Source organism: Chionomys nivalis, chromosome 11 (assembly GCF_950005125.1).
Source record: "Chionomys nivalis chromosome 11, mChiNiv1.1, whole genome shotgun sequence".
NCBI classification, from domain to species: domain Eukaryota; kingdom Metazoa; phylum Chordata; class Mammalia; order Rodentia; family Cricetidae; genus Chionomys; species Chionomys nivalis.
Genome location: NC_080096.1, coordinates 22,900,805 through 22,914,029, shown reverse-complemented (window position 1 = coordinate 22,914,029; position 13,225 = coordinate 22,900,805). Strand labels below are relative to the sequence as shown.

Here is a 13,225-nt window from a genome sequence, read left to right as displayed (position 1 = left end):
AAAAATCGGAAAGACCTAGAAATACAGCGTTAGACAAGCCTGCCCTTCTCCCCAGCTCAAATGTGGGCATAACCCAGGTGAAATAATGTTAGTGGGGCAGCCATCTCCAGGTGCACTGAGTCGCTGCTCGGAAATGACTACAGAAAGCAGGGGACCATTTTGCATTTTGCCCGAACAACTTGTTTTATGATCTCAGAATAGGGTACTTGTGTGTATGGAATTGTCAAATAGCCTACCGGCCTGGCTCACAGGATCTTGGGGGGGGAGGGTTGTTAATTTAACTTCATCCAGCTGGGCAAGCCTGGGAGCCCTAATGAACTTGCTACAAACTTGCAGAGTTTGTCTGCACACAGTTCCCAACCTTCAGGAGTGCAGACTGCAATTTAGGGAGGACCTTTATGACCATGGAGCCGGCCCTTCCTGCTTCTTATCAAAGCCAGAGTTGTAGAACTTGTTATGAAAAGCTCGGCAGGGAAAGACTGGTGCCCTGCCGGCACATTTTGCCACCTTTTCAGAAAACGGTAACGATTAGAGAATGCAGAAGATTGAAAGAGTGGTAAGCAGGGAGGATTTTCTTATTTTCCTCCTACCCAAACTCGGCTTCTCAAAAAGGAAATTAGGAAGGCTCGGGACCAACCTTGATTCATTCGGAACCAAGGTGAGGCTCACAGAACCCGCAGAATCCATGCTAAAAAACTCATCCATCAGTCTTCTGAGTCAAGACACCCAGACTCGGCTATGCAGTCTAACAAGATGGAGGGGGAAACAGCCCCTAAGTTCCACAAAATTAGACAGACGGTCGCTTTTACTGTAGAACAAGCATCAACACCTAACAACTTTCCCAACAACTGATTCACGTAAGTGTCTCTCGGTCTGGTAAGTTGGGCCGACCGTGCAGCTTGTCTTCGGACTCGTCCACAGCTGGGTCATTCTCCTCACCGGACTCCACATAGATGGGCCAGTCGTCCGCGTCACTCTTCCCGTGGCTTTCGGAAGAAGCCTCCCCCAGGCTAAGGTTGACGGGCATCAAGTCGTCATCTTCATCGTGGGCGTCTGTGACACACGTGCAGCTGTCACACAACCCGAAGCGCCGCAGCCCCTGGGACAGGTGACTGGTAAAGGTTCTTCGACAGCCTTTGCAGATGATCGGACGGTTGGATCTGTGGACCTGGCAGCAGAAGCGGAGGCGGTAAATGCAACAGAAAAGGGGTCTGGACGCGGGAGAGATGACTCAGCAGTTAAGAGTGCCGGCAGGGCAAACGGAAGTACCTTGCTCTCCCACCCCAGGATGCTGAGTCTGGTGGGAAATTGGGGATACAGCTTACTCTACATCCATATCAGGGGGAAGAGGCCCACAGTCTGCTGGCCCTGCCAGTTCTGGCCTCATGACAGCCATCCTTGAGAAAACCTGAATGTTCCCATGCCAGTGTTAACTTTCTAAGCACCGCCAGCCCGGCTTTAATCTGGTAAAAGAAAACGCCACCAAATTCTCTAAAAACCTACAGGGAACAGAGACGTGAAAGGCAGGCTCACCCTCAGATTAGAAAACAGACATAGCCCTTGCAGTAACGTCACCGACACTTACGCTCAGGGCATGGCTCCGAAGGTGCTCCTGCCGTGTGAACCTCTTGCCACAGGTCTCGCAGGGGTAAGGCCGCTCCCCAGTGTGCGATCGGATATGCCGCTTGAGGATGCCCTTCTGTTTGGCAGTGTAAGGGCAGAAAGGACACTTGTGGAGCTTGATGGGGACCACCAGCACGTCACCTGAGGAATCCAATACACTGTAAACAGCATCAACCACAGCCAGCTTGCAGGGTGGAACTGGGAAACCCCATCCTCCCAGACAGAGGGAGAGTCAACAAGCGGGCAAGATGCCAGTACTTGTCCAATTTTGTCTGGCTCCTGAAAGGTCAAGGGTCAAGTTTGCTAAGTGGGCTCCCCCCACTTTTCCTTCCCTGTGCTAGAGACTGAAGTCAGGGCCATGAGTGTGTTACACAAAGAGTCTGTCACTAAATGTCATCCCTACACGCCTAGCTTGGTTTCTGGTCTTGAGTATTAGGCTTTAATGGCTAAAACATCTCTCCAGACCATAAAAGTTTTTTGCTGTTGTTTAAGATTTATTTTTTATGCTGGGCAATGGTGGTACATGCCTTCAATCCCAACACTTGGGAGGCAGAGGCAGGTGAATCTCTGTGTGTTCAAGGCTAGTCTGGTCTACTTATGTGGGATTCTCCTCTGTATGCTGAGATTGCCACTGATTAATAAAGAATCACTTTGAACCTATGGCAGGGCAGAACAGAACTAGGCAGGGAAAGCTAGGCTGAATGGGCCAAGCAGTGTTTAAAAGAATACAGTTTCCGTGTAATTATTTCTGGTAAAGCCATGCGGGCGGCCGGGTGCTGGGGATGCAGCCCTGCCGCTCTTATTACAACACATGGTATCTCTTCAGAGCAACAGAAACTCTAAGACAAGTAGTGTACTTGGGAATACATGTGCCATAAGGCATAACAAATTTGCGGCTGTACCTAGAAGTTTATATTTTAAACACGATGAGCCTGGGATTCCGTGATAACCCTGAAAGAAACCTAAAACCTCACCAAAATCTCGGGGAGAGGCATGCTTTCACTTTAGTTATTGTTGGCATTGGTTTTCCAGAACTAGCTCCAAAGCCAATATGCCAATATGCACCAGGGAATATGGACAGAGCTGGATTACTGGGGTCACAGGCCGGTCAGTTTAGCAAAATTAGCAGGCTGAAGGTCAACAAAAGATACTGTCTCTAAAAACAAAATAGGGGCTAGAGAGATGGATAAACAGCTTAGAGCACTGGTTGTTCTTCCAGAAGACATGGGTTCAATTCCTAACATACCCGTGGCAGCTCACAGCCATCAGTAACTTCAGTCCAAGGGGCTCCACCGCCCTCTTCTGGCCTCTGCATGCATATGATGTATAGATATTCACTCAGGCAAAACTTCCACACATATGAAATAAAACAAATTTTCATTTAAAAAACAAAGTTGGGTAGTGGTGGCTCACACCTAGAATCCCAGCACTTGGGAAGCAGACGTAGTTGGATCTCTGTGAGTTCAAGGCCAGCCTGCTCTACAGAGTGAGTTCCAGGGCAGTCAGGGCTACACAGAGAAACCCTATCTCGAAATCAAAACAAAAACAAGGTGGACATCTCTGGAGGTGCAACATCTAATATTGCTCCCTGGTCTCCACACGCATGCACATACACATGGTACACAGAGTCTACATACAACAAGTACTCGATTAGAACCTATTGATACTGGCGGTGGTGGCAGCAATGCCAGCGGTGGTAGCAGTGGGGAGATGGTGGTGCTGACTGTCATGATGATGGGAGAACACAAGGCACAGACAAATGTGGGGAGACAGAGTCTGTGATAGGAACTTACCTGAGTCCTCTCTATACCAGTCATTCTGAACGTCCATCACGGAACTCATGGCCGCTCCTGCACCTTCCAGTCTCCCCTCCCAACTATGGGAAAACTGATGATCCGAGTCATCTTTGCTCTGGACAGCACCGCTGCGCAGGAGAACTTCCAGGAACTGCTTCACATGGTGGCTGCTGTAAGTCAAGTCCAAGGCCTGGTGACCGGACAGGCCGTCCTCCGCATGGGCCAGTGGGGCGGCACACTGCTGCAGCTGCTCGCTGCCCTCCACCTCTACTCTGGCCACATCAAACTCTACCTTGGGTTCAACCCGCCTGGGCACAATAGAAAGGTCACTGTCAGAGGCGCCGGAGCTCTGGCTGTCTTTGACCACCAGTTCCAAGGGATGGCAATCATCACAAGGGGATGCTCTTGTACACTCCACACTCCCTTCTCCCCCTACTGGGGATGAGACAAAGCTCTTGGTACCACAGGATGTCCCCTCCAGTCCTGAACTTGGACTTCCACTGTCTATCTGATGAGCTGCAGCAGCAGCTGCTGCCGCGGCTGCAGCCACAGCTGCAGCCACGGCGGCTTCTTTCTCCATCTTTCGGCAAATGTCAAGGGACGACCTGATGTACACCTTGCAGAAGTTGACCACGTCATTCATCTGCAGGTAGCTGGCAGCTGACATAACTTCAATCACATTCTCACCACACAAGTCCAACTTCCCGGAGTAGAGGAAATCTAAGATGGTGGAGAAGGCGTCGGAGGTGACAATGTCCAAGGAGGCAGTGCTGTGCCGCCCACTGTCCTCAATGTAGTGAAGGAGCAGGGCCCGGAAGTAGCCACTGTTAGCAAACAAAATGTTCCTGTGGGCCTTGAAGATACGCCCTTCCACGATGATGCTGCAATCACAGAAAAAGTCCCTTTTCCGCTGCTCGTTCAGCTCCCCCAAGAGCTTGGCGCAATAGGACTGTGCCTCCATTTCTCCACCAGCCACTGCCGCTCTGGAGGGGCCTGGAGCTCTGCCAAGATTTTTAGATATAAAACTTTAGATTCACCAAGATAAAATCGAGTATTTTCTCTAATTTTCCCAAATACAAGTGGACTGGATATTGTAACTGTAATTCTTTCTTGTTAACCTTTTTGTTTTGTTTTGTTTTGTTTTGTTTTGTTTTGTTTTGTTTTATGAGACAGGGTTTCTCTGTGGTTTTTGGAGCCTGTCCTGGAACTAGCTCTGTAGACCAGGCTGGTCTTGAACTCACAGAGATCCGCCTGCCTCTGCCTCCCGAGTGCTGGGATTAAAGGCGTGCGCCACCACCGCCCGGCTTAACCTTTTTTTTTTTTTGTATATAATTTTACTATGCTAAAGTTAAAACCTTCTTTTTAAATTAGAGAAAATGGGGAAATGCTGTGGAATAATCCTCCTGTACACTGTGTGAATATATGTTGCTATGATTGGTTTAATAAACAAGCTGATGGGGCTGGAGAGATGGTTCAGCGGTTGAGAGCACTGATTGTTCCGCTGGAGGTCCTGAGTTCAATTCCCAGCAACCACATGGTAGCTTACAACCATCTCTAATAAGATCTGGTGCCAACTTCTGGCCTGCAGGGACACATGCAGGCAAAACATTGTATACATAATAAATAAATAAATCTTAAAATAAATAAATAAATAAACAAACAAACAAGCTGACTGGCCAATAGCTGAACAGGGTAAGGTTAGGCAGGAGGAAGGGCAGAATCAGAGGAGACGCCAGCCAGCTGCCAGGGAAGCAGGACATGTAGAAAATGAGGTAACAAGCTATGAGACACATGGGGGCTGGAGAGATGGCTCAGAGGTTAAGAGCACTGGCTGCTCTTCCAGATGTCAATTCTCTGTAACTGTACATATATTACAGATGAGCCTATATATCTTCATCTATAATGAGATCTGGTGCCCTCTTCTGGCATGAAGACATGCATGCAGACAGAACATTATATATAATAAACAAATCTTAAAAAAAAAAAAAAAAAGGAACAAAAAGTAATGATAGCTAACTGCGTGTCACAGTACTTGGTGTTTTACATGGGTTCTGGCATCTGTCTCCAGCAGGGCTACATGGCTTCTCTTTGACTCTGCCTCCTTTCTCCCAGCATTCAGCTTAGCTATCCCCGCCTAGCTCTACTCTACCAATGGTATTCACACCATACAGAGGAGAATCCCATATCAGTAGTCTAAATAGTAACGGCCCCTATAGTAGTTTGGATGTAGCTGACCCCCATCATCTCACTGGGAATGACACTATTAGGAGGTATGGCCTTGGCCTTGTTGGAAACATCACTGTGGGGCTGGACTTTGAAGTTTCCTATGGTAAGGATACCACCCAGTGTCTCAGTTGACTTCCTGTTGCCTGCACACCATGGAATAAACACCTGAAACTGTAAGCGAGCCACCCCAATTAGATGTTCTCTTTATAAGAGTTTTCATGGTCATGGTGTCTCTTCACAGCAATAAAAACCCTAAGACAGCCCCCACAGACTCAGGTGTTTGATTCTATGGCCATAGGGAGTGGTACTATTAGGAGTGTTGGGGATCTCCAACTAGGGGCCCTATTCTACATTCTGGTCTCAATCCTCCCACTCACCCCATCCCTGAGAAAGCCTGCCAGAAGTCCCCATGATGATCACGTGGTGTGGGACGTCCTGTATATGTGTTCCTTTAATTGGTTAATGAACTAAGCTGTTTGACAAATAGCTTAGCCAGGCAAAAGCAGTTTCTTGCTCAAATGGCTAGCAAACTCCATAAGGAGCCTCTTTGATGCCCATCATCCTCTTAAAGAAATTGGTACTGCCAGAAGCAGACATGCCTCACTGTCAAGAAAAGTCTAAGTTCTTAAAACATTTTAAATGCTATGTTCTGTAGGTCTTTGAAAGGTTTGAAGAATACCTATCCATCTGAAATATATCTCTGTGCATCTAGAAAACCAAACTAACATGACTACAAGTTTGACTACTATAAATGACTATTAATCTGTAATTTTTAATTATACATTAAATTTTTTAAATGAACTGTATAAAAATAATACCTTAAACAAAAGTAGGAATATACATATAACAATTGGCTTTATATTTGTATCAATAGACCAAGATCCATATCAATGTGAAGTATTCATTTCTATATCATATCCTCCTTTAAATGAAAATATTTATAAAGCATCATTTTGGGAATTTGGGTGTAGTCTTCTCCAAACTGCTTCCTGCTGTTTGTTGGGTGAAATATTTTTATGGTTCATAGAGATCTTTCAGAGGGGAGGGGGGGTCTTGTTCCATCAAACCACATTAGCCTGAAAGGAATCCACAGGTTCCCATCCTCTGTGGGGAAAAAAGCAGAAACTCTTTTCCAAACATATCCTTAGACTCAAATTTTAAAGTCAAGATACCTTTAAAATATATGTGTTGGTTTAGCTTAGCAGCCCCACAATCAAATGTCTCTCTACAGTTAGCTCATTAACAGTCAAAAATATTAAAGAAAATACAATAATACATATAATCCAGATTCTGTATTTTCCATCTTTATGTGGCTTTTTTCTATTACTTTTTATTATCTTTATACCTTTAACCCATGACTGTCTGTATTCTTTTATATTACTGTCTTCTTAAAGACTTTGTTTTATTTTTTAAAACTATTTACTTCCTTTTATAACTGTCTATACTCATTTTCCTCTCTCTCCCAATCCTACACACATCTTTAAATACACTGTGTCTCATTTAGAGGTCCTTCATGTCTGAATCTGTTCTGTTGTGTATCTGAAAATCCTTTTCTGATAAGGAGCATTTTAAAATGGCTCACATCTGAAATGTAAGCCATCCTCAATTAAATGTTACCATGGTCAGAGTCTCTTCGCAGCAACAGAATCCTAAGGCATCTTCCATCACTGTTTTGTGGGAAAATCTGGTAGATTCTTGGGTCTGTCAGCACACACATTCCCTTCTAAGGGTTCTGGTATCCCTCAGGCTGTCTACAGAATCATTCTCCCCTCACTCTTGGCCAATGTGCTCCGCACGACGCTGGCACCATCCTGCTCAGACTCCAGGTGTGTCTGCTATCACACAGCCTACTACAATCAGTGAATCTTACTCTCTGACCATCACTGACTCAGAAGTGGCACTGGGGCTTAGTCAGAACCAACAAATAGCAAGGGAACCTTTGTTGGACATCTGAAAAGGAATTCACAGACGAGGAGTGTGCTGCTAAGCCACCAGAGAAACCAGCCTTACAAAGGTGACATCAGGACTTAACTGATGGAACCTGGGGACAGTAGAAAAGCTCTGGCTCACGCTGTGCCCCAATCAGTTAAGCACCTTTTTTGCCTTAGTTCCTCTTGGTGACTGAACTCTCTCTGCAACCACTGGCGAACACCTTCCTACTGTTTCAGCCCTGACCAGCTCTGTCTGAAGACTGCAAGCTCTTGAAAGGCACAGGCACGTCTTGTTCGTTTCGACAGCATTCATAGCAGCCAGCAGAGTGAGTGTTTTGGATAAAGAATGTTTGCTAAATTAAAAGGCACGCTCCTATTTTTAACTGCCAGGCAGAACAAGTATAATCAAGCTTGGAATCTTCCCGGCGGTGGAGAAAATGGAGGTGCTAGCTGTCTGCTCCAAGCGCTCCCCCCTCTCCCCTTCTACCCTTCCCCCCTCCTCGCATCACACCACAACCATCCATTAAGCACTCCTTCTTCTGATCCACTGAACTCAGAGCAGTCCCGAAAACAAACACAGCTCTCTGTAGCAGGGGTTTCTACATCCATGCATTCAGTCAACTGTGGACTAACAATATTTGAGAGGAGAAATATTTTTGATTGATTTTATTGACTGCTTTATTGATTGATTGATTGATTGACTGACTGATGGATTGGGAGGGGGTACTAGGGGGCATATGTGCCACAGTATTTGTGTGAAGTTCAGAGGACAAGTTGCGGAAGTTGGTGCTCTTACCATGCGAGTTCCTGGGAATGAAACTCAGGTCATCAGGCTTGGCAGCAAGCACCTTTTACCCACAGAGCCAAATCACAGCCAATTCCTATATTCTTAGGTTCATCTTAAACTCAACAAAATTCTATCTTCATTTTAAAAAGTTTCCTCATCCAAAGTAGATAAAGTAAACACTATTTTAAAAGGAAAAGCACTTCCCAGGCAGTGGTGGCGCACACCTTTAATCCCAGCACTTGGGAGGCAGAGGCAGGTGGATCTCTGTGAGTTCGAGGTCAGCCTGGTGTACAGAGCAAGTTCCAGGACAGGCTCCAAAGCTACAGAGAAACCCTGTCTTGAAAAACAAAACAAATAAATAAAGATAAAAAAGAGTACCATCTTGTATCTGTAGAATTCTTTTTGCTTATTTGTTTTTTGTTTTTTAAGACAGTGTTTCTCTGGGTAGCCCTGGATGTCCTAGAACTCACTCTATAGACCAGGCTAGCCTCGAACTCACAGAGATCTGTCTGCCTCTGCCTCCAGAGCGCTGGGATTAAAGATGTGAGCCACCAGTGACCAGCTGTAGAATTCTTTTTAAAATATTTATTTTTATTATATGAATGTTTTATATGCATGTATGTCTGATTGCCACCCATGTGCCCGTCCCTGTGGGAATCCTAAGAAGGTATCAGATCCCCTGAAACTGGAGTAATACATGGCTATGAGCCACCATGTGGGCAACAGGAACTGATCCCAGGTCTTCTGCAAGAACAGCCAGTGATCTTAACCACTGGGCCATCTCTTTAGCCCCACAACTGTAGAGTTCTATTGCTTCTAAATAAATCAATCTGGGGACATTTCTCCAGCAAATAAAGCCTCATTGTGTCCTCATTCCTTTCTCTGACCATCCTCATATTCTTTTTTTTTAAAAAATATTTATTTATTATTCTGTCTGTGTGTATGCCTGCAGGCCAGAAGAGGGCACCAGACCTCATTACAGATGGTTGTGAGCCACCACGTGGTAGCTGGGAATTGAACTCAGGACCTTTGGAAGAGCAGGCAATGCTCTTAACCACTGAGCCATCTCTCCAGCCCCCATCCTCATATTCTTAGCAGCTGTTGTTACTGTCTTTGATAATCAAAACCCTATGGGACAAAGACAAACAGGATCTAAAAGAAAAAACTTAAAAAAAATACAGGCCCTTGTTAGGTAACACTGGTTGGCTTAAACTCTCTATATAAACCAGACTAGCCTCAAATTTGCTTTGGTCCTCCTCATCTCTGCCTCCAGAGGGCTGAGATCCTGAAAAACACAACATTTAAATATTACTTTCATTCTCTCCCACAGCTCTAAAAGCAAACCAGTCAAACTGAAAACGTCAGATCTTTGTGCAAATACCCTGTGTGGTTGGGGATATAATTTGGACATCATTTTAGAGAGGGAATTTGACAATATTTTTCAAAATGTAAAAGGTAAACCAGGAGCTGGGCAGTGGTGGCATACACCTTTAATACCAGCACTCGGGAGAGGCAGAGGCAGGCGGATCTCTGCGAGTTTGAGGTCAGCCTGGCCTACAAAGTGTGAATTCCAGAACAGTCAGAGCTTTTCCACAGACAGGCCCTGTCTTGGGTGGTGGTGGTAGTGGGGGGGGGGGTGCCAGGAGGTGGTGACACACGCCTTTAATTCCAGCACTCAGAGAAGCAGAGGCGGGTGGATCTCTGTGAGTTCGAGGCCAGCCTGGTCTACAGAGTGAGTTCCAGGACAGTCAGAGATACACGGAGAAACCCTGTATCAAAAAATAAAAAATAGAGGCTGGAGAGATGGCTCAGTGGTTAAGAGCATTGTCTGCTTTTCCAAAGGTCCTGAGTTCAATTCCCAGAAACCACATGGTGGCTCACAACCATCTGTAACAAGATCTGGTGCTCTCTTCTGACCTTCAGGCATACATGCAGAAAGAATATTGTATACATAATAAATAAATAAATTTTAAAAAAATAAAAAATAAACAAAGAGGAAAAAAAGCAAAAAAGAAGAAAATGAAAAAAAACACAATCAATTAGAAAACTAGATATAGTCAACTAAAAATGTCATCAAAATATACAAATAAATAAATAAAGCAATGCCCCTCTGTATGCTGTGAATATGTTTTATTACCATTGGTTAATAAAGTATCTGCTTTGGCCTAGGGCAGGACAGAATAAAGTTAGGCAGAATATCCAAATAGAGACAGAGGGAGAAAGAAGGCAGAGTCTGGCAGACCCCATATAGCCACCCAAGAAACAAGAGGTAATAAACCAGAAGCCACGTGGTAAAATATAAAATAATGGAAATGAGTTAATTTAAGATGTAAGAGCTAGCTAGGAATACTCCTGAGCCATTGGCAAAAAATAAAGTTTTTGTGTGATTATTCAGGTCTGGATGGTCCAGAAACAAAAGCCCAGTCTCCTTTTACAAAGGTTTAAAAAAAAAAAAAAAAAAAGAACTGTAGAGTGTGTGTTTGCTGATACATGGTGCAATTTTTTTTTCTAGAAAATTATACAAGAAAGATACAAAGTGGATGTCTTAGGGATAAGAAGTATTACCAACAGACTTTCCATTTTCACTTCAAACTTTCCTGGTCAGGGGTGGGGTCCACCTCTTTAGTCCCAGCCATGGAAAGATGAGGCAGGAGGATCACTTGAGCCCAAACTTGGCATATCCATCAGTTCAGCGACTCTCTGGTGCTCTCATCCCTGGGCTGTGCGGAAAGCCACCGTATCTCACTGAGAAGCGCTGCTTGCACACACATTTACCCACACTCATGGCATTCAGTCTACCCATGGCTCCAATTCAACACTCAGTACTGGGCCAGCGAGACGGCTCAGTAGCACTTGCAATGAAGCCTGAGTGCGATGCTCAGGACCCACATGGCGGAAGGCAAGAACCAACTCCTAAAAGTTGTACTCAGACCCCACATGAACCTGTACACACACATAAAAAAAAATAAATAAGATGTAATTTCAAAAAAATAAGCTGGGTGGTGGTGGCGCACACTTTTAATCCCAGCACTCAGGAGGCAGAAGCAGGCGGACCTCTGTGAGTTCGAGACCAGCCTGGTCTACAGAGTTACAGGACAGCCAGGACTACACACAGCGAAATCCTGTCTTGAAAAAAACAAAACAATTAAAGCCAACAGTAGTATGAGGGGCTAAGGTATAGCCCAGATGGCCGGTACTTGTCTTCCTTGCACAAGGTCCTGGATTTAATTCCCAGCACTTCATACACTGGGTGTTATGGTGGAAACCTACGTAATCCAAGCAAACAAGAGGCAGAGACAGAAGAATCAAGATTCAGGGTCATCCTTAGCTACAAACCCTGTTCTAATACAGCTTGGGCTAAGACGCTGTCTTCACAACAACAGTTACTAACCATGCTAACCATGTATATTGCCTGATGGAAGGAAGCTATCAGGAACAGGAAAGCTAACCAGAGCTAGTGATGTCCCCAGAGAGACTATAGGTGAAGCGTAGCACAAACTCCTCGACCCCTAAAGGCATCCTAGCCAGACTACAGGACTGGTTTTAGTCAAGAGCCGAAAACAGGGGCTGGAGAGTTGGCTCAACAATTAAAGAGAAAATACTGTTTTCCAAAGGACCTGCTTAAATCAGGTGACTCACAACTGCCAGTATCTCCAGGGGTATCCACATCTCTGGCCTCTGTGGGCAGCAGCATTCCAAGGCCTGTACTCACACACATAAAAAAGAAGGGCTGGCCGGGCGGTGGTGGCGCACGCCTTTAATCCCAGCACTTGGGAGGCAGAGGCAGGCGGATCTCTGTGAGTTCGAGACCAGCCTGGTCTACAAGAGCTAGTTCCAGGACAGGCTCCAAAACCACAGAGAAACCCTGTCTCCAAAAACCAAAAAAAAAAAAAAAAAAAAAGAAGGGCTGGAGAGATGGCTCAGAGGTTAAGAGCATTGCCTGCTCTTCCAAAGGTCCTGACTTCAATTCCCAGCAACCACATGGTGGCTCACAACCATCTGTAATGGGGTCTGGTGCCCTCTTCCAGCCTGCAGGCATACACACAGAATATTGTATACATAATAAATAAATAAATATTTTTTTTAAAAAAAGCCTGGCTTTGTCTCTTTTACCCCCATTTATTTTGCTTTTTTTTTTTTTTTTTGGCTATGTAGACCAGGCTAGCCTTTACTTGCTTCCATTCACCTGCCTCTGCCGCCCAGGTGCTAGGATTACAGATATACACCTCCACCGCTGGGCCAGCTGTCTCTTTCTCACAACTCTCCTCCAGTCCCACCAACCTGAGAATAAAAATAGATCCTCAATTACTAGAATTTTCTGTGTGTCATTCATTAAGAAGTGCTATTTAATTGCAGAGGCAGGAGCAAACGGATCTCTGTGAGTTCGAGGCCAGTCTGGTTTACAGAGTGAGTTCCAGAACATCTAGGACTGTTACAAAGAGAAACCGCCTCGAAAAACCAAAAAAGAAAGAGAGAAAGAAAGAGAGAGAAAAGGAAGGAAGGAAGGAAGGAAGGAAGGAAGGAAGGAAGGAAGGAAGGAAGGAAGGAAGAAGAGAGGGAGGGAGGAAGAGAGGGAGGGAGGGAGGGAGGAAGAGAGGGAGGGAGGGAGGGAGGGAGGGAGGGAGGGAGGGAGGGAGGGAGGGAGGGAGGAGACAAAACGCTAAGCAAACTCCTTGAGAAACACATTAGCCTTACACTAACACTTGTGCGGTATATCTTCATTTTTCATGGTGAGGGAGGGAAACTGAGGCTCAAAGATACAGATTACACGTTCAGGATTTAGAATCTATAGTCAACTGATTCCAGAGAGGAGATTCTTAACAACTATTTACCGATCTCCCCAAACCCTCTAACAAGTCCCG

The 13,225-nt window shown here is 45.3% G+C and overlaps 1 protein-coding gene across 1 annotated transcript; it reads right to left on the bottom strand.

Annotated features, from left to right (window-relative positions):
• Nucleotides 1-556: 556 nt before the first annotated feature.
• Zbtb8b (zinc finger and BTB domain containing 8B) lies at nt 557-4,380 on the bottom strand. Its single transcript, XM_057785224.1, has 3 exons — nt 3,417-4,380; nt 1,586-1,764; nt 557-1,168 (listed from the first exon to the last, which is right to left on the bottom strand). The coding sequence occupies exons 1-3, from the start codon at nt 4,378-4,380 to the stop codon at nt 854-856; spliced, it is 1,458 nt and encodes a 485-aa protein (XP_057641207.1). The 3' UTR covers nt 557-853.
• Between the last annotated feature and the right edge of the window lie 8,845 nt (nt 4,381-13,225).